The 22134-nt window shown below is 38.4% G+C and overlaps 2 protein-coding genes across 3 annotated transcripts; one reads left to right on the forward strand and one right to left on the reverse strand.

The window, feature by feature from the left end:
- Positions 1 to 384: 384 nt before the first annotated feature.
- klhl26 (kelch-like family member 26) lies at positions 385 to 5405 on the reverse strand. Of its 2 annotated transcripts, XM_079349841.1 has the most exons (3): positions 5013 to 5405; positions 3664 to 3846; positions 385 to 3214 (listed from the first exon to the last, which is right to left on the reverse strand). In XM_079349841.1, the coding sequence occupies exons 1-3, from the start codon at positions 5060 to 5062 to the stop codon at positions 1633 to 1635; spliced, it is 1815 nt and encodes a 604-aa protein (XP_079205967.1). In that variant the 5' UTR covers positions 5063 to 5405; the 3' UTR covers positions 385 to 1632. The 2 variants fall into 2 exon arrangements, with proteins under 2 accessions (XP_079205967.1, XP_079205968.1); XM_079349842.1 differs by lacking the exon at positions 3664 to 3846.
- A 2685-nt stretch (positions 5406 to 8090) lies between these two features.
- On the forward strand, positions 8091 to 16875 carry il12rb1 (interleukin 12 receptor subunit beta 1). The gene is made up of 15 exons (XM_079351083.1): positions 8091 to 8241; positions 9780 to 9903; positions 10384 to 10538; positions 10725 to 10867; positions 10964 to 11003; positions 11345 to 11458; positions 11923 to 11999; positions 13742 to 13970; positions 14056 to 14360; positions 14398 to 14494; positions 14937 to 15092; positions 15245 to 15400; positions 15612 to 15681; positions 15913 to 15985; positions 16374 to 16875. The coding sequence occupies exons 1-15, from the start codon at positions 8166 to 8168 to the stop codon at positions 16692 to 16694; spliced, it is 2136 nt and encodes a 711-aa protein (XP_079207209.1). The 5' UTR covers positions 8091 to 8165; the 3' UTR covers positions 16695 to 16875.
- The last annotated feature ends 5259 nt before the right edge of the window (positions 16876 to 22134 follow it).

A 22134-nucleotide genomic window follows, 5' to 3' on the forward strand; every position in this document is an offset into this window, starting at 1 on the left:
TTATGTGCTCTGTTTTATTTACCAGTAAATAGACATGTTAATATTTGACTGATGAATGGAGAAATTACAGCCCATTTTAAGATTCACACTTGGTTTTTGGACCTTTTCCGCTTCTTTTTAGGAATTTATAGGTTGGAAAAAAAGGATGGCTAGTTTAAGAAAGCAATTGGCACAACATTCAACAACAATGAATGAAAACAATTCCTAATTGCAGTCCAAATGAAATAAAAACAGCTTCTGACTTTAAACTGCAACTGGTTTAATCATTTGTCTTTGAATTTTTGTGGTGACAAACAGTTCAGCTTTTAGAGTGCAAATCAGTGCTTCAGCTAGCTTGTGAATATACATCATATCAAAATAAAACCATGGAAAGCAACCGAGAGGTATTTTTAAAACATGACACATCTTTAATAAAGGATGGACATAAAGCAACACGATCTTGTACATTCCCCTTTGACTACTGGATATCCTTTATATTGCACTTCAACAAGAGAGCATGTGCTTTTGCTTGTACAGTCAAAACAATACAAACACACATTAAGGCATACACGTGACACATTTTAAAACAGACACTCCCCAACAGCACAGGTGGTTGTGTCTAAAAGGAAACATTAGGAACTTAAAGCTCGATTTTTTTCCATGCACACACAAAATCAGAATCATGTTCTGACAAATACTGCTTTGAAAAGTGAAGGACTGCAGCAAAAAACCCCCACTGCAAACAGAAAAATTAAGTAGCATTTTCCACAGATAATAGAAAACCGCCTGTACTACCATAACAATAACAGCATGATGTAGCACTTCTTTGACATACAGCAGCACATGATGGCATTCCACCACATTAATAGTTCATGTAGCTGCCTTAAGAGGTCCATGCTGATTTGTTACGTTGACTGAGATAACACTTAGTGAGTTAGTGTTGGAGTCAGACAGTCACAATTAGTGAAAATAAACAAAGAAACCATCAACATCGAAAATCTTACATTAAATTAAACAGTACAACAAATGTTTATTTGTGCAGGCATTACTATGCACTGATTAAGTGGTTTGTTAATTACGCCAAATAAGGAGACGCAAAGAGAAAGATTTTCCTTCAGCTCGATTGTCTGAAACATTAAACAAAAAAGAAGCAAACAAAACTAAAACATTTACAATGGTACAATCAACATGTCTAACAATAAAGAAGGTAGAGTTGGTTAACAACACAACACAACTCAAGACCGTCAGTGGGAGATTCAATGGACATTTCCAAGATTACTTGTGCTGCCTGTAACGTAAGCCCTTTACTGGTGATAATACCAAACTTTTTCAGACTAAAAACTGTTAAAAATGTCGTTCATGCTTGTGTTTTACACTTCATTTGGAGATTATTAACGAATAAATGTTCGACACACCGTGCCTAAAATGAGACCATGGTAGGTAATTGTGCTTGGTTACTTTTACAGTCATTTCCTCAAATGAATGAACACATTCACACTCACACACACACACACAAACATACACGCAGGCACACACACACACACATATACTAACGCATACAGAAGCTTACATTAAATATTCACACTTTGTGTTGACCCGAGGTTGGCAGAAACAGCTCATGGAATCAAATCTTCACAGTCACAGGTCGCATGGTCAGTGTTGTGTCGTGTTTTGTGGAATTATTATTGGTGTACAAGCAATGCCAGCAAAGGATTCTGGGAAGTGCAAATCCCTCTCCCACTCATCTGTGTCTGTGTTGTACACCTGCACAATGCTTGTTACGTTGTTTAGATGCCAGTTGTAGCCCCCTACGATGTAGATCTTATTGTCCAGTAAACAGCAGCCCGCCTCAGACTGCCCAGCTCTCATTGGACTGACGGTGGTCCACTGGTCATTTTCTGGAATGTAATACTCGACTGCTAGCACGTCAAAACAACGGTCCACGTGGTCCATGCGACCGCCCAGAGCATACACCCGACCTCCGGTGCTGATCATGGCATGCAACACTCTGGGCTCATTCATAGGAGCCCTGAAGTCCCACTGGTCTGAAACTGGGTCGTAGCGGTGGAGTGTTTTCTTGTCTTCCAGTGAGACCCCATAACCCCCTGATATATACAGTTTTCCTCCACATGGTGTCCCTGCATGACCCCAAATCCTACGTTTTAATGGCTCCACATAAGTCCACAGATTTTTCTTTGGACAGTAACACTCCACAGATGACAGACTGCCAGACCGATTGCGCCCCCCAGTGGCATACAGCTGTCCATTAAGAACATGGAGCTGAAACTGGATCCGGGCCTCCTGCAGGGGTTGGATACGCAGCCATTGGCTGAGATGTGTGTCGTAGCGGTAGCAGCTGTCAACTGCACCCTCACCACTGCGATACTGCAAGTGCTGTCCACCCACAATATACACAAAGTTATCAAGCACTGAGACACAAGCGTGGCTGCAGCCCGCCTCCATTTCTGTAAGCTCTTTGAACTGTCGGGAGGCGATGTCGGGGAGGTGGTACACCTTGCTGCTCACTGTTCGGTCATTGTCAGTGTACGGCGTCCCACCAAAAGTAATGAGTGACATGACGTCGGAGCGAATGAGTGTACGAGAAGATTGCATCTCGTGCTGTCGGAAGGGAAGAATTTGATAATTGAAGGCCTCGAGGAGAAACTGGCGACAAAGCACGTCCTCCACCATGATGTCCACAGTTTGAACACTGTCCACCAGCTCTGAGGAGCGCATGAGGGGGAAGCGCACGTGGCAGAGGACGCTGCTGGCTTGAGCCCGACGTGACTCGTCGTACTTGAGCCACCTGATGGCAGCATGAAAGAGGTCAATCTCGCTACAGTTTTTCAGTTTGTTGCTTTGCAGGAAGAAGACAAGGCGCTCCATAGGAATGTGCAAAAAGTCCTCCTCCTCTGCAATTTGGAGGAAGTGTCGGAAGGTGAAGGCATCCACCGATTCTTTGAGGGAAGACAGGCTGAAGGTGGTGGCCATCTGACCGATGTGCAAGCAGGTCTCCACGCTCATCGCCGACTTGAGGAACTCCTCACAGAGCTCCACGACTGGCACCATCTGGAGAAACACGGCTGCACCAAGGACATCCTGAATACAGTCGAGGTCCAATGTGACCTCTGAACTGTAGGCAAAGTCAATGATATGCTTCAGCCCACGGGCAGACAGACCCTTCAGCTCAATGGTATCTTGACTTGACTCCCTCATGCCTCCGGTAAACATTGCTCTGAAACACAAGAGTCAATAAATGATTTGACATCATTTTACTTCCAACCTTTCGAGATGTGCTTATAAAAAATTTAATGGATTTGACTTATTGCAGCACACACATTATGTACAGCTACAATTTAAATCAATCAGTTGTGCATTCTCCTAGTGTGTGCTTAGTAATTCAGGATGTTGAAATTTCCTGACTTTATATAATTGCATTTGTAGCTGTTCATAGACAAAAAAAAAATTCAAGGGTAAGTGATTTAAGATTATAATTATTAGTGTCCTCTTTTACCTTCCCCCTCTCTTCACTGTGTCGCTCTCGTAGCTAAGTAAAGTAACCTATGAACTCCAGCTTGCTTTAACAGAGCACTTAGTGAAAATTGCTGAGTCTAAAAGCATTGGATAAGTGCCTCCAACTTCAAATATAAATGTGCATAGAGGCAGCTTGTGATTTAGACTAACCTGAAGTAATCACTACAGGAGGCCAGCACGGCTTTGTGAACCTGGAAGCGCTCCTCGTTGATGGCAAGCACGACGTCAAGGAGTTGGCCCCGAGACCGCAAAAACGACAAGCCCTGGAGGAGGGTGGCACTGTGGCTTGGGGCCGAGAATGTACAGCGCAGGGTGCTATTCTTGTTAGCCATACTGGGAAGAAAAAAAGGGCCTGGTCACAATGGGTGAATCAAGGCATCCTACAATTTTTTCACAAAGAAAAAAAACCTCCCATATTTCCAGACAGTGATGACATTCTCAACTGAACTTGTAGATTTGTTTGCGGTTGTTTTGCTAATATTAAGTGTACCGCATGAAGCTATTATACCAAAATAGCCAGTTTCTGTAGTCTTGTGTTAATAGACACTGATATTAACAGAAATACATTAACTGACATTTAATCAAGTTGGCCACAAGGAGGAAATTGTACCATTCAGGGTCTTTGCATTATTGAACATTTTAGAGAGAGAAAAGATAGCAATGAGTAAAAGTAAAAATAACTAAACACAAAACAAAACAGTAAAATACTAATACTTGTGACAAGTGTCATAATAGTTATTATTTGTATCTTTGCAGTTTAAAAATGGCTTTGAAACACTCAGGCTGTGTTCAGATTACAACAAAAAAACAAAGAACACTTCAAAAGTGATCCTATTTTATGTTCAAATAAAAACTAAATTTAGAAATATGGTAGGCCATTTAATAGAAATGGATTTCAGATCTACTGCACTTAGGCTCTAGCTCCTAAAATTCAACAATGCAATATCAAAACACACAGCCAATGTTTATTTTTTGTTCGTTTTTTAAGGTTCCCAATTCATTTAAAATCAATCTGCATTAAGAATGATCTGTTTCCAATATGACAGTCTAGACAGTAGACTAGACTTTGACCACGATGTTAAAGGCCTACTGTAAGATCATTTCACACAGAGTTTAAAATAGTGTTACAGTATAATTGACTCCTATGTGTTTTACTGTACTATGTATACTCCTATGTATTTGTTGTTCTTGTAAAGGTAGTCCTGCGTTAATTGCATCAAAAATATTATCAAGTTTTTGCAGTAGCCTACTGTCTTCGGACACAGTTACTTTATTTCTGCTGGTCAGGATAAAAACAACAGGCACAGGCGGTGTGTGGATGCCTGTAGGCCTGGACAGCTCCACGGTGTTTCCTGAATTTAATAAGCGACCCCAGCATGCTCCGGCCCGGGTCAGGCTGCTCTAATGAAGGGCCGTAGACGTGGACGTCTGCAGCACAGCGACACGGAGTCACCTGTCACACATCGACACATGTTACATCCTTACGCCGCCTCACTCACCTGTTCTGTGGATACTGCGAAGCAAAATCCCCGCCATCTGACTCCGCCATCTTCTAGCTCAAAGCAACATGCATGGGGCATTTTCAGGAATGTAACGAGAAGGTCAATGGCTCAGTGGCCTGTTCATTTTTTATTTACAGGTGTGGAAACGGCCTCTTGTTGAGTTAAGGACGGAAGACATCCCCCAGCCTCGGCTTCTTCACTGAACACAGACGGCGCAGACCTCTCCCTTAGTTTGCTTCACTTCCTTCCTCTGTGCAGACAGTGTGTGGCCACTGTGAGGCACCGTTGTTTCGTGTTTGCAGGTGAAGAAGGCCTATACTGTTTTCTGCCACTCCACAGGTCTTTGAAAAGGATAACGTAGGCCTGCGTCAGTCTGTGTGCTTAGTGCTCCGAATGTCAACAATTGTGAGTCGATACGTGTGCAAATAAGTGTTGCCTACAAAATGGTTAGATAGTCTAGTCCTGCAGGAGTGAGGATATGTAACAGGATTTAAGTCTTCTTGAAATAATAATCAAGATTTTTTTTTTTAAAGCTTTGGATACTTTTAACTTCTAAAAAAATATGGGCTAACCTACTTCCTTGATCTTATTAGTGATCAGATGGTAGGCACCAGATTTTTTCCCAGTCCAAGATTTAAAGAGGCTTCAGTTCTTCAAAACAACATTTGAATAACATTTTAGGAAATGTCATCACTATTGTTAAGTTGGCTGAACTTAGACAGAAAAATGACCCGTCTTCAGTTTAAACCACCACAAACACACCTTCTATAGCCAACTGCAGTGAAAATACAGGAATGAAAACATTTCTTGCTGTTTTCTTTAATGTTAAAAATAAAATTAAGTTAATCCGTGTACCAAGGTAATGCAGATAGTGCTTACATCAGTCACACCAGGCTGCATTCCTGTATGCCATAATATTTACCAACATGACAATAAAAAAAACAAGAACAGGCCTGTTTAATAAACATATAACCTTAACTTCAACAGCGTTGTTCTTTTTGTAAACTATTCCCAATGATGTCAAATTGAAAATGATTTTTTTTATTTTGAAACTATAAATGGGAAACAATGGAAAGAATGAGGATGTAAGATGAGGAGGAGTTGCTGGAATAAAGACCATAACATGAGGAAGGAGAAGGATATCTGTCCGTTTCAAACAATTCAGTTTCACAGTCCTCCACCACTTCCCTCAAGGTGCTTCTCATTCCTGTCATAGAGCTTGTCTGTGTTAATTTTAGCAAGGGAAAGCAAAACCATAAACTATCCAAACCTTGGCCTCCTTGATCCTTTGTTAAGGAGTCTAAAATGCTAAGACAAAAACCTTGATAATTCATTTAAAGAAATATTGTTTAATCTGTAGATGGTGGATGTTTCAACAGTAACAAAGCTTTACCTTTTTATTTTGCTCTCAAGGTTGATTGCTTTTGGTTGTTGTTGTTGTTGTTGTTGTTTTTTGCCTGGTACAGTGGATAAAAAATCAGGATAGGAGAATCTGGAATGACGAAGTGTCAAGGGTTTGACTCAAACTAACGATTCCCACTTCAAGGAATAGCCTTGTGGGCCAAACAATGGTGCACTCTGTCAATATCTCTTTTTCTTTGTCCTTTTCTTTTGGCTCTTATAAGGTAGATAAAGATCTAATGACAGTTGGGTGTGCCTGGAAAACCCCCGAAGCGAGGCATCCAGGAGGCATCTTTACCAGATGCCCAAACCACCTACTGGCTACATTCGATACAAAGAACAATTGGTCTACTTCAACCTCTAGGCTACCCCCGAATGTCCAAGCTTCTCACCCTATCTCTAAGGCCAGCCATCCTCTGGAGGAAGCTCATTTCAGATTCTTGTATCTGCGATTTTGTTCATTTGGTCACTACCCATAGCTCATTACCATAGATGAGGCTTGGAATAAAGACCAACCGGTAAATCGAGAGCTGAGTCAATTCATCTGTCAGTCTCACAATCAATCCTACCCTCACTCATGAACAGGACCCTGAGATGGTTAAACTCCTTCATTTGGTGCAAGTCCACACAACACATGTAAACAGAATGAGCAAAAGAAACCATGCAACGATTAAGGTTTAAGCCAAGGCCAGGGTGGAGTCCATATTATTCCTCCTGTATCCGAGGTTGGACAATCGGCCAGCGCCTCCTTTCCAGCACCTGCAGTTGATCAGTTGACAGCTCTGCTTCTCTCTACACCTGAGTATCAAAACAATACAGTCGCAGATCTGATGAAACAACTACAAAGTCGATCATTGATCTTTGGCCTCGGGCGTTCTGGTATCAGTTTCCTTTATTATTATTGACATGGTCACAGTAGTTTACCTGGACTCGATCCTAAAAAAACCATCCTCCTCTTATAGATAGTCACTAGAACATGATTATGTTTTAATCCACCACTGGAAATATGCCAAACACTGAACTACTACTTTCTGGGTACAAAAGCTACAGTGCCAGTGTTAAGGCGATTACTTTATTTTAAGTGAAACTGTGTTTTTTCTACCTGTTTTAAAACGTTCTCAACGATAAGAAAGAAATGCATGTGCATGTCACATTTTTCTAAGAAACTGATGCTTCAAACCACCGCCTGGTGAAGAAAGTCAGACATCAAACAAGAAAAGACCGCAAACAACAAATGAGCTGTAAATGATATTGTGTCGATATGATACATAGCATAGTTACATTTTGAAAAGAGATTTAAAAAAGCAGTGATCCACAATATGAAGGAAGGTTAATTCAAAATCATGAAATACCTGCAATGTGCAAACTAAAATGTGAGTAATTTGGGCTCTATAAATTAATTCATGGATGTAGGCCTCTCTACTTTTTTTTCTGTTCTTTGAATAATTTCTTTGTTTATGTCTTTGTCAGTCAGCCTGGAGTACAATCTAAAAAAAGTTGTATTGAAATAAATGGTAAATTGAAAAAAAAGAAAGACTTCAAAGAGTTGTCACTTTCAGAATGACTGCTGTGTCTGTCTCCCCCTGCATCAACACTGTGGTTTCACTGCATTGTTGAGTGCTATCTAACCTGAGAGATATGAAACCTTTCTGACATTTCTGAGAAGACTGCTGGGTTACATGAAGACGAGTTGATATATGGACTCTTGCACGCCGAAGAACAATCCTTTGCTACTTTCCACTTCACCTGATGGAAACTTTGAAATGCTGGCTCTCACTACATGGATATACTGTTGTGTTTATAGTCCTCACAATGATCAGCAAAGGTAAATTGATATGAAACCATTGACCTTTTTCCAATTTTTACTTCTCATACTGTATCTACTAAAATTGCTTTGCTCTACTCTATCCAATCACATGAAAACAAAGGGTAGATTACACATCAGATAAGTAAAAGTGACAGTTCCATTACAGCAAAGTAAAACATGCACCGCTAACTATTGGTTAGCTTATCAGTAACGTGTGGTTTCCACTAGCAAAAGACATCCGCTCTCTTTTACTCTGTGAAACCTTATAAAAGTCCCTGCCTCTGTAGTCTTGTCTAGAATGATATTTTACATGATGGCTGGTAACTTTTTTTTAGGGATTAATAAAAATGAGATGTTTGTTTTTAAATTCTTGAGCTTAACCTCAAACCTATTGTGTTGTCAGAATAACAGTGCTGATACAACTTAAAAGGTTTAACAAATAGCTTTTTAGAAGAACAAAAAAAACAAGTAAGTTCTCCACTTTTTTTTACACTGTAAATATTGTAGTTCCAATTAGAAGTGGAAATTATATAAAGTCAAAATCTGTCACCTCAAGCTGGCTGGACAATTTCTTGATAATTTCTGGATGTCTGCCATACATCCTGGTGCAAGATTAGATGTAGAAGCAACAACTTGAAAGTGGCAGACAATACAACAAAATCCCCTATACAACTTAATGATAATATTTTTCTTTATATTATTGCTGTGTGTAGTTCAACAGAATCCTTATATCAACCAATTAAAGAGCAGAGAATAACATACTGGCGAACAAAAAACATAATGCAACAGTTTAATTAAGTGCAAGGAATTCGTACCATTCGCGTGCACATGGTCCACGAATTGGGCTCTGATTGCAGAAAATAAATCACCTCATCCCACTCGCTCAAGGGGAATTATTCTGATAATATTCTGCTGTATTCTCAGAATAACTCATTTAGACTTTCTGCAGAAAAAAATATTAAAATGCAAATGTCATTTATTAGAATTATTATTCTGAGCCTGCAGTCATAACGGTTTATACACCATCAGTATGGCAAAGTGTTGTATGCTCAACCAATAGACAGTTGCCCTCACTCCCAGGGGCGCACAGGAAAGTAAAAACAAATGAAATTCATCAAAATGAACAAACTATGTAAATTAAAGAAAGATTAATGAGGCTCCTACACTGGCTTGACCTTTCTGATAAGTTCCTCCCTTTTTGTGATTTTTAAAAAAAACAAAAATCCCCTCCAGGATTTATGTTTGTACGATGATTAGTATGGCGGGGATGTGAGGTCACAGTGACATTTGACCAACAAAATGTGATCAAATCTTCTTTGTGTCCAAGTGGATTCAGACTTCAAACTCAGGCCAATAATGCCTTGAAAAATTATTATTATTATTGTTTTTTAACCTAAATGGGACTATTCCTGGATAAATAAAGGTTAAATAAATAAATAAAAACAACTGTTGCTGGTAGACTTGAGGTTCAATAAGAAATGGTTGGTTGTAGCCTTTCAATATAAATACATACTGAAATAAATAAATGGCATATTATTGAAATGTGTTTCTCAAAGGGTCACCATGTGAAGCTCCTTCCAGTCCTAGGTGCTTCAGACGAGGTGCCAATAAATCTATGTACATGTGTGAGTGGAGCATGAATACAACAGAGAGCGATGTGACATTTGACTTCTACCTTAAGTGAGTATTGTTTCCACTACAGTGTGTATTGCTGTAAGGCACTCTGATGTGAACCCTTGTTTTTTGGTCTGACCCTTTTAGTCCATATTATGCTTTATTTCAGGAATGACCTTTGATAAGAGACAATTTAAAATATATCTCTGATTATACACGGTAAAGGGTTTTAAAGTGAAATGTGATTGTTATGAATGTTGCTCGTAAGCTTTATTGCCTGGAGTAAGATTAGTAGATTGCTACCACTTAGTTGGGGCTGTAAATAATGTTAAAAGTTAGCTTAGCATAAAGCAAGAATCAAGAGGAAACAGCTCGCTTGGCACTATCTGAAGGTAACATCTGCAGAAAAATAGAGATTACAAATTACAATGTGTTCAGTGGTTTACAACAACACTAACAATCGTAAAGCAACTTAAAGGATCGACAAGGACTTTTGAGATGTTATCAGTTTCTGTCTTTCACTGAACTCATTGTATTCATTCATAGTGAAACAAAAATTGAGAGCATAAAGAAGAACACCTCAGCTAAGTTTCACGAGGAACGGCTCATCAAACTGGAAACTGTGTACATTTGGCTGGAGGCTCATGTTGGAAGCTCCAGCTGTACATCACTGAAGAGTTATGTTGTACTGGCTGACATAGGTAGGAATGTGATGCTTCTGTCGTTTCACTAACACAACATCCACGATCAATACATGATGTTCACTGGTTTCGTCAAGTCAACTCAGAATACATTGACAACTACAATGATTACAGACGAAGAAAAACAGATTTATTACGTCTTTAAAGGAATATCATACTTGAAATATTCTGCTTTATCCTGCACAGTTAAGTACGAAGCCCCACAGAAGATTAAGATGTTATGGGTTAAAGACAACCTCAGTTTAAGTTGGAAAGCAGCAGAGGACTATGCAGCCTTAGCTGAGGTCCGGTACCGTCGACATGGACACCCCAATGATTCATGGGTGAATGTAAGACCTTTTTTTTCTTTTTTTTTTCTCAATATATCGCAATGTGTTTTTCTACATTTAATGAAATATTATACTTTTCATCCATTTTGCTCTTAGACACTGAATTCAACAAAAACCAATGCAGGGACTTCAATGTGTGAGTAGTTTTATGTAATGCATATTCCTAATACAAATGATTTTGAATGCAGTGTTCATATTAAGGTGAGTTTTGTTTTTACTTTAGAGGATCTACAGAGTTGTAACTAATATCAGGCTTTGTTTTAACTCTTACATTATCTGATAACCAATTATAAAAGAATACAATTCATTTTAAGACTAATTCCCCATGCTAATTCTCTACATTCGTAGGCCAAAATAGAGGGAAAGGCTTTAGGCTTTTACACTTTATTTTTTATTGTCAAAAAAAAATCCGGTGACAGGGGGAAATGGCAATTTTTTAAATATGTGAATTCGAAGTTTTGTCTTTGATCTGAACAGATCAGGTCAGTCTGTTGAGCAACTCTGCCTACCAGGTTCAGATCAGACAAAAGTCCACTCTAGCCCGTAACCCGCTGTGGAGCGACTGGTCACCAGTTGTGGACGTTCCTGCAGGTAAAGTCTCTGTTTGCACTTTAGATGTAACAACCGTTATTTTGATTACAATAATTTTCGTTATGATTTAAGTCACTGCAGGCTACTTGTAAGCGTTTAAACATTTCCAAGTTAAGTTATGCCTCAAGTTAAAGTCATAATACTTATAAAATGTAAAAAAACCCCAATGTGTTAATTAAAAAGAAAAGAGACTCAAATGCCCTGTGGCTGAACTCTTTAACTGATTCTATCCTTTCTAAATTGTCTAATGACATCTAGTCTGAAATAGTAGATGTAAACTATTTATCACAAAACATAGACTTAAATATTCATAATTTCAACAGATGTATCTGTAAGAGTGAGTAAAGCTATAATCAAAAATGTATGAGATGGATTGATTGAGATTATTTTGTTGTAAATCATTCAATCAATCATTCAATTAATATTTCTCTCACTAACGTTTTGTGTGTCGTTCCCCCTTCAAGCACTTCAAGAAAAACCTGACGTCACCAAGACAACAGCACTTGTGAATGGCACTCGAAAGGTGACTCTGTTTTGGAAGGTAAACCTGTGGGGGGAAAAACATGAAAACATGGGTAATCTGTTTAAAGGTGTTGGCTTTGTGCTGTGCTCTATAACCATTCACATAAGAGTATGTAACGTACAATCAAAGAATCATGCATACAAATGATCTTTTATTACAACTTGTATTACACTTAATCTTAAATGTTTTCAACAACCATACACTAATTTTAATTCATGTAAAAACATTTAAATTACCTATAAGAAGTTGCTATTGAGTTTAGAAATTAATTAAAGCGATTAGTCATGAAGTCTGGGGAAGCTGAAACTTCTCTCTATGTTCAGTCAAAACATTATCTTTCATGCAAATTGCACTCCTCTTTCTTCTGACTCTCTGTGGGCCAGGCATAAAAAGCCCCGCTAACAAAGGTTTTAAGTCGCTAACAGTGATTCTGTGAGGAAAAGACTGAAAAAAAACCCAAAAAAACTATAATAAACCTTGATGGGCCATTGTACTATTCTTTCAAAGCAGGAGTTAAGACTTTCCAGGCTTTCCTGAGAAACTTGGTGTAATTTATCTGGCGACTGAAGAATTTTAAAAAGTCCATTATAATGCTGCTGATGGCTCACAGTCATTTAGGGCTTTCACATACACTGTTTGTGTGAACGCTAAGAGTCAAATTGTTTGCTCGGACTTCCTCTATTATATTTTCCACAGCAAGTTCAAGAGAGCTGATTTGAGAACGCAGCAGGATATTCTCAAGAGAATTCAGCTCCCCCTCTCGTCTGACAGGGAAAGTCTCCAGCTGTGAGGTGCAATTGTGAACAGCCAGGTCAAGAGAATATCCAGAACAGTCCCCCTGAAATGATCTAGATATTGTCAGGAAGGAACATGTGAAAGCGGCTATAGTTTTGTGAGATAACAGTCATAACTATGGAGACACTGGCATAGTGATCCTTTATAATAATGGTGGTGTTTGTTTGTTTTCACCTTGGTTTTGTTTTGATGTGTTTCTCTACTGGATTCCTGTGTCTGTTTATAAAGATGATGATGACCTTTATATGAAGTCCAATTTGCAAGAGAGGATGATCTCAATGTTTCCTTCATTTTTATGAATTTTTAAGTTAGAGGAGCTGACATTTAAAAGCAAAAGAAAAATGTTTCAATAAACATAATCCAACAATCTGAAACATATTCATATTGTCAGAGAGGACAACGTTGCTATGGGAACAAATGTTTCTTCACAGCTGCTGTCTAAATTGTCTTTATTTCCACTCATTATAGTTAGAGACTTGTTCTGATACTACACTGTACTTCTTCAAGATCTGACAGTGACACCAATGAAAAACAGAAAGAAACAGGCGCCCTCACTTTGCTAAAGATGAACTTTAACAAGAGTGAAAACAATGGTGCACTATTACATTTGTTTGCATAGTTTATAGGCTCTTACCTTCTGTCTTCAAGTATGCTTATTTCTGACATTTTCTTGATTTCATTGTTTTAATAAATAAAAATATGCATCAAGAGCTGTACACAAATGTTTGAAGAATTGAACACATTTTTGCCAGTGACTCAGATCATATATCTTTCCAATCAAAAAGTGATTATGACCTGTTTTGCTTAAGCCTTTTGGCTATTAATAAAACAGCTATTTACTCATCCTTTAGACAGCAGATACAGTTGTGTTGTACCATTCAAAGTTGATTTTGTGATCTACTTCCTCGCCTAGTAGATTTTCTTTCACATGTTTTTCCTAAACTAATATCTCGTCTGCCCTTCAGCCAATGCCTCCTGCCACAGCAGTCACAGGAGTGACGTACAGCCTGAATGACACGCAGTCCTATCGTGGATGTCCGTGTGCGAAAAGAATCCATAACATCAAAAACAACAAGCAAACTATGTACTTCTCTTACTCTGCTGTCAATATCCATGTTACTGCCAGCAATACAGCAGGGCGTTCTCCTCAAGCTGACGTTACTTTACCTGCTGAGGTCACAGCAGATTTAAAAGGTGTGTAGAAGTGTGTACATGAGTGTCAAGTATGATTGTTTAACCCAGACCTTTAAGGCTAATTGCCTCTTTTTTTTCTTAACAGCGTGCAATGAAACGTTGTTGGATAAAAACTTAAACAAGAAGACTTGTCTTGAATGGTACGAGCTTCACAACGGAGATCCAAGGCCAGAAAATGTGATCACTTTAACAGGAAAGCAGAAGAAACCGGAAAAAAAAAGAATAAAGAAGGGCATGTTATTTTTTGATTACAGGAACAATGTTATTGAAAATACAAAAAGATCACATTGCAAGCCAAACCAACACATCAGTTGGCCTCCAGTCTTTTCTGCTGTATATGATTTGTTTGTCATTAACCCTTTCTTTTCCTTAAATGTGACAAACTTGTATTAAAACAATTGACTCTCTCCCCGTTTATGTTACAGAGCTGAAGGACTTTGTTCGCTACCTTTACTATGAACACATATGTGATGATGGGAAACCACGGACAGTTAAAATGTGTCTCTTCTATAAAAAAGAGGAGGGTAAGTGTCTCTCAGATACAGAGTAGTGATTAAAGTCAGGTGTTCAATACTGAACTTCTCATTAGATGCTAGCTATGTAGCTCTACGGATAGCAACATCTGTCTGGTAATTTCTTCGGTTAATACAGACAAATCTCAACATCAACCACATAAGTTGCCATAGATGTTTTTTTTCTTTTGACTACAAAGAGATACATGAACAGAGAAAGTATATTTACTGTAATACATGTTTTATGTAGGAGATGCTCCTACAGGTGCCATCTATGGATTTCAATGAAAAGTGATCATCTCACTGGATGGAATGGAGCTTGACATTGATTCAGCAATGCATACTTTAAATACTGCTATCCAAAAATGTAATCAGTCATTGAATGGCATGATTTATTTTGCAAATATAGTCAAAAGACAGTAATGTGTTTTTTTGTGATATTTTTTTTCTCCAGCTCCTCTCACAGCACCGCAGGAGTTCAGTGCTTTTGGTGAAACACACTGCTCTGTGAACATGTCATGGCAAGGGATTCCCTCTGAGGAGCAGCAAGGTTTCCTCACACACTACAGCCTCTGCAGGGAGAAAATCAGCTCTCAGGATCAACTCAAAGGTGGGAAGTCACATTAACTCCTCAGTAGTTTTTAACAATGACAAAAACTCTTACAGTATAAATCTACATATAGAGTGCATGTAAAAAAAAACACATTTAAAGTCCAGTGAATGGCACATTTATGTTAAGTCTCTCTCTTCTCACTTCACCAGAGTGCTACAACATCTCTGACTCATTATTAAAATACCGTCTGGAAAACTTGACCCCTGCAACCAAGTACATCATCAGCCTGGCTGGAGTGACACGAGGGGGAGAAGGACCTAAAGCTACTGTCACTATAAACACACTGCCAGAAAAGACTTTTAATGGTATCATAGTAAAAACAATATTTTCATTTAATTTAGGCAAGGCAAGGGAAGTTTATTTATACAGCACATTTCAACAACAAGGCAATTTGTGCTTTACACAAGACATCAAAAGCATTGTGACATAACTTAACTACATTCAATGGATTGTTTTTTTTTCTATATGTGTGTGCTAACAAGTTTCCATATTATCCTTTTTGTCCCCTGAAATCAGTGTGGTGGAGTCTCGGCTTGCTGTTGTTGTTCTTTTTATTCCCAACAATGTGCGCCTTTATTTTGAAGAGGTATGTAACGCTTCCACTATTCATTAAATTGATATTGATATATATTATATATATATATATATATATAGTCTATATATAGTAATATAGTAATATATAGTCATTTTGGCTACATGGCATGCTGGAGCATTTGATTGACTCTCAGCCAATGTGTCCAAATAATTCCATGTGGGATGGGTCATGTAAATTACCTGACATGACAATAAAATATTTATTAATTCATTCTATGCCTAGAATCAAAATCAAGATCTTTCCTCCTGTGCCGAAACCTGTTATTGAATTCAAATCGTATCCAACGATGAATCAGGTAAGAATGAACAACTATTAAACCTAAAATATTGAAAGAATCCCCTAAAAGAATCTAAATGATTAAAATTAAACCCATACAAAGACAGATACCAATGTGCAATATATTTAAACTTGATAACACCTGACATCATAGAGTTGACAATGGAGATGAATGAAACTAAAATAATTGATTTAAATGTTATGACTAACGATCCTGAAAGTATTCATTGTACTCCAGTATGTCAACTTCTTCTAAAACTATTTTCTTTTGAATCATTGTAGATTGTAAAAGTTTAACTTAATCGTTTAAACTTTTAACAGCAATCCCAAAAAAATCCAAAGACAGTAGTGTTTGATTTAATGAAGTTTGGATTAATGTCTTCTTCTGTCAATTTGACCTGAAACAGGAAATACAGGTCAGAAAGGAGGAGGTGCATGAACTCACACTCTCCATGCTGCCATCAGAGGATAAGACTGTCCAAGAGGAGACAGAGGGGATGACTGAACTGGGAGGAGAGTGGGATGGCACTGAAGGGGACATGGAGAATGAAAGGGGGGATTCAAGGATGTCAGGAGACATCAGCGATGACGATCCTGACTGTGCAGACGATGCACTGAGGAGCTCCACAGAGAAAGACATGACGGATCGCCAACAGCTAGAAAACGAGTTTGAGAAACTGATATACAGAAATGGTTTGGTCTTTGATGTCAAAGCAGACTTGCCTTAAAATGTACCTTACTGCCTCGAAGCATAGGATTACCTGGCTGAATTATTTGTGGATTTATACTTATGCCTGGAAGGATGCAATTTCTCTTTCTTTAAGCTCAGTGTGTGGACATTTACTCTTTAAGTAATTAACTGCTGCAAACTCAGCTGTGGCAGTCATCGCCATTACAGCTCAGCAAAGTTCAGATACAGCCTCAGAAACCCACTACTTATCACATCCTGCTTTATCTGTCACCACCGGATTCTGCCGTCAGCCTCATTACCCCTCCGAGTACACAAAGTCCTCTGATGGAGCGTAATTGCCAAAGACATGGCACATTTATCTTTTCTTGCTCAGAATATACAAATGTTTCATATTCTTTTTTAAAATGTGGTTTCATTTCTTGGAAATAAAGAGATGCACCTGTGGATGAAAGCATGTACTATAAGAAGGAAAGTTAAGGTCCCACATAAGACTTAAATAAAAGCTGCTAAAAGCAAAGAAAGCAAGATGTTATAATTGAAAAATATCAACCCTGCCTTTAACTTTATTTTACTATTTACAATGGCCAACAACAAACTCACAGTATATACTCCGTCATTGATAATGTAATTTGAGTGTGGGCTGGTGCATGCAAGGAGTCGAGCGAGGGAGACAGGGAGGCGTGACTGATTCATCAAACTGGAACCTTGTGGCAGAGATTGGTCGCAGTTTTTACAGGCGTACAAGTTACAACTGCTACAGGTGATGGATTTTCTTTGTTCCTTTTTCAGAGCACAAAAGTTAAAAGACAATTTCAACCAAAATCTGAAAAAGTGTATCAGAAGAAAATTACCAAACCTGAGTGTAGTAACCATGCTCACTAGAAGTCTTATATTGGTGTCTGATACGTAAACCAATAATTACTCTATATACTTTCTCATGGGATGCGTCCTCACTCTAAATACCAAAACAGAGATCTCTGACAGAGAGTAGATGCACAAGACCTGAACAAATTGGACTGGCTGCTTTGTGGTTTCCCTTTGTAATCTTTGTATAACTTTCATTAAAAACAAGACAAATAGTTTCCCCCCCTTTGACAGCACTTTGAAATATAAAGCTTTTCTCCAAAGAGTTTTGGCCTTTGTCAGGGTATACAGAAGAAACCTGAGTCTGCATAAACGTATACACCGGAGTAAGTCATGGCTGACAAGCACAACTGTCAGCCTGCTGAAAGGAGAACATGTGACAGGAAGTGGTCTCAAAAACAATGACCTTAAAAAAACATGGTATTACACACAAGTTAGATTACTCATAAATGGAGAGACCTTTGTGGTGTTCTGATCTATTGTTCAAACTAGAACAGGTGCTTTGTGAAAAGTGATGACTGCACTCTTAATTTCCCATCAGACAAAGTTTTTCAGTTAAAGGTCTGTTGTGGCCTATTGAAGGAGAGTTAAATTAGCAAGGTTTCACTTTCTTGAGTTTGAAAACATCTGTTCTGAACAGCAATCTTAAATCACAAACATGACGTGTTGCAGAGAATAAAAAAACTATTCTGATACCATACTGATCTTCTTTGTCAGCGTGTTCTTTAGGTACAGTAAACACATTTGACTTCTGGGCTCATCCAAACCTACTTGGATATAGTCAAATGCATGAAGACTTATTTGATTTATGTTTTAACAACAATGGGTGAGATAGAAAGAAACAGCACAATCTTAAATGTATGTCCTTTTCATTTTAGTTCCAACAACACTTCGCTGACATGAATGTTTCTCACCCTCAATGCAGTCTCAAATACAACCATCCCTTGATCTGTTTTGTACCTATCAGTGTCTTTCTCTTCTTTTCCTCCACTTATATAAACCTGTCATACTTCAGCAGCCGTATTCAGGAAGCCTCCTAAATACTTAAGAGTTGGTCTTAATTACACAATTCGAGGAAAATTCTTTGAATCAGGACATTTTCTCTCAACGGTGAGACTAGATCCTCCATGAATAAAAGTTATTCACAGAGTGTGTTGACTTTATTTTCTAAGTAATAACACAGAATGTCCAACAGATGGTGATAAACAGTAAATGACTTTCATTCATGAGGTGAATATTCTATGGTGGCCCTGAAGGTCAACTGTCTAAACATTTCACTTTCTGCAAATACATTTCACCTGCTGCGAAATATATTTCACAAACCAGAAAGGATATGTCCCTTGTTTGTTATTGGTCTGAAGTCAAGTCAATGCAGATATGTGACTCTCTTTAGTTGTACTGTCGCCAGTGTGTCATCTATAGTGCTATAGTTTTTTAGACTGGCTTCAGGTGTTGACAGGAGAGTTTCATTGTGGGAAGACAGGCTGCAATAAAGTCAATTTCTCAAATAGTTGGAACACAGTTGTTATGGGCAGCACTTATTCTTTTATAAGACACCTGCAGTCTGTCTCAACTGATCAGGGCGTCTCCACATGTAGGTAGACGCAGTGCTCATGTCAGCAGGACAGCAGCCCTGTAGTGAAATCTCTAAAATGAGTGTATACTAACAGAATCAGAATCTAATTTTAAGAAAGAAAATGTGTTTTCAACACATCCCAAACGTACCACACAAGGTCTATCTTGTGGAATATGTATATTATATGATCACATTTGCTGCACTATCACTGCACACAAACCTTTGCAGTTTGTGTAAACAGATTCTATAAATTTTAATATAAAATAAAGTTAAGAAGACCTTCATACAGTGATACAAATCAATGAATTAACTTAACTTAGCTTAATATTATAATAATGTAATGATCAAATGGCTCAGGGATTTAACAATATCACATCCTTAAATAGGTAAAGAATAAACATTAAGACTCAAATAGTTAAAGATAGCCTTAGCTTTGAGCAGTGAATTATTATAAATCAATATAATTGATGTGCTTACGTGGAGAAGTGAAGCCATTGGAATATTTCAGACTCAGCTTTTGGGGAATCAGATTCCACTTTGATGAGCCAGACTCAACCCATGTTTTAATGTTCTTATCACATAGTGGGACAGCCCCCCCCTCAGGTGGAGCACGAGAGGCAAGGGAGACTTTCAGTATCAATGTCTTTATTCGTGCTTGAAGGATAAAAAAAAAGCCTCCAGTCACTAGGTGGCAGCAGTGCTCAAATTACTTTTTCATTCTCTTCAACCTTTGGATTTTTTAGGTATTTTTTAGGTCGACTGCATCGTAACAAGAAAAGTTAAAGGAACAAAGAAAAGGCAAGCCAGCAGAGGTGCAAAGAATACTGCAGTATTATACTCAAGTAGAAGCACTGTTACTTTAATAATATTTCATTTGAGTAAAAGTACCAGCTTAAAAATCTACTCAAGTAAAAGGTAGTTCATTGAAAATGTAAATATAGACATAAAAAAAAGATTTCCCCCCTTTTTAACAAGCATAAAGGCTGTTTTATGACACAAAAGGTGGAGCTATTCAACTTCCTGATACTTCTGCTTTATAATAAAAAAATACCAAAGCGATTGCAATCAGGGACCTTTATTGGGAAAAACTTTCTGGAATTAAATGTGGTTATCGCTGTGACCTTTTGCAGAACTGCAACGTTGATTCTGTCAGGAGAAGCAGCGTTCACAGCCACTTCTTTGCCCATGAGTCAGAGCCTCAGCCAGTTGATTTTAAACATCTTGGACTGAAGCCAATGAGCAGGTAGACCCACTGCAATGGAGGTGCGTATCTGCCCTGCATTAACTTATGGTGCACCAGCGCCATCCTAATATTCAGATTTTTTGCTTTGAAAAATAACTCATAAGCATCTAGAGTGGTGTTACTTTTTGATTGTAGATTAGATAATTTGATAAATGAACACATCACAGATGCACATTTTCATATCTTTGATCAAAAGTACGAGACGATTGAGTAATTAAATATTATTGACTAATATTTCTTATAGTTTCAAAGGTGTATCTTTTTCAAATCATAAGTGTACATTCTATTCTTTAAACACCGTCCTGGTGCGTAACATAAATGTAACCAGTGGCGCTGCTTGTCAACATGCAAGGAAGGCAACTGCTTGAGGCCCCTGAGCAGTATGGGGGACCCTTGGGAAATGGAGCTCAGCGTAAGTTCAGACAGGAAGACTGAAGACTGATGCTTTCATTCATTCACCTCTTCATTCATTCTTAAAACCAGCTGATCATGGGCGTGTATCTTCCTGGAATTAACCAACCAGATTCTGCCACGAACTGTCTCTACCAATCAATGTCTTGCGTCAACAGTTTAAAAACTCTCTCTCCTCCACAGTTATACTGTTGCTCATGCATAGCAGCAACCCTCCACCACCCCAGTCACCTCCATCCAGCTCAGCAGAGTCCAGGCCCAGGCTGAAGCCCACTCCTCTTCTCAACCTCCATCCTCTTCACCACCACCAGTGTCTAGACTCCACAGGGGGGCATCCTATCCAGCGTCGGCCTCACTACCCCTCAGAGCTCATGAAGTCGTCATGACGGAGTCTAGCCCCCAAAAGACTTTGCACATTTCATTATAATTGTTGCACATTCATTGTTAATAAATAATTGTTCATTCCTAATTAAGTCTCTCCTGATTGAATTAAACTTAAACCAAAGCAGTGGCAGAAAATGTGTGCAACGTTTTTAATGAAAGAAGGAAACCTCCCTATGGGGACCCCATCTGACAGCACTGACTCTTGTTGCCCTGCTAAGCGTTGCATCGATTATTGCTGTGAAAACCAAAGTTTGTCAATGAAAGTCTAAGAGAAATGAAGATGAATCATCGGTTTTTACTGTCTATAGGAGAGGGGTCCCCCAAATATTTTTTTTTGCATGTCGCTCCACCAGACTGACTGTAACTGTATAATTCGTCTGTTCAATCCCCATCTACCATCTCATTATTTAAAGAAACAATTACTATCACATGATCCCATAAGTATATTGGTTTCACTCAAGCAAATAAAATAGGTTATCTTTGTGTATGTGGAAGTGGTTTTTTTTGTGGTTTTTTTGTTCGGTTCTTTATTTGATTTCTGTATCAAATTCGTGATAGCTATTTGTCCCTTGTATTCCTGTTTTTATTGTCAAAGCACATTGAGCTTACCTGTAATAAGTGCTTTATAAATAAACATGTTTTTCTGTTTTTTGAGTGGCATAAAACTGACTTGATATGAGGTTTTTTTTAGGATGTTTGTTTAGCTATTTTAGCAGAAATGCTGTGATTGTACGTTGTATATGAAGCTTTTTTACTTCCCGGAGGAGACGCACATGAGTATCCAGCTACATTATGTCTCTCTGCTCCTCAGTATCATGTGCATGTGCAACCCCAGTTCCAGGTTCACATGGAAAAACATGTTTACAGTAAGTAACATGGCAAAAGAGAAATACAAGTTAAGAGTATGATCAGGTCAGCTGGCCTGCATTGTCTATGCAAAAACAAAATAATTGGCATGTCCTTAGTCCTAAGGCTATACTTAACCTGCTTCCCTTATAC

Source organism: Symphodus melops (assembly GCF_947650265.1).
Source record: "Symphodus melops genome assembly, chromosome: 8".
In the NCBI taxonomy this organism is placed as follows: domain Eukaryota; kingdom Metazoa; phylum Chordata; class Actinopteri; order Labriformes; family Labridae; genus Symphodus; species Symphodus melops.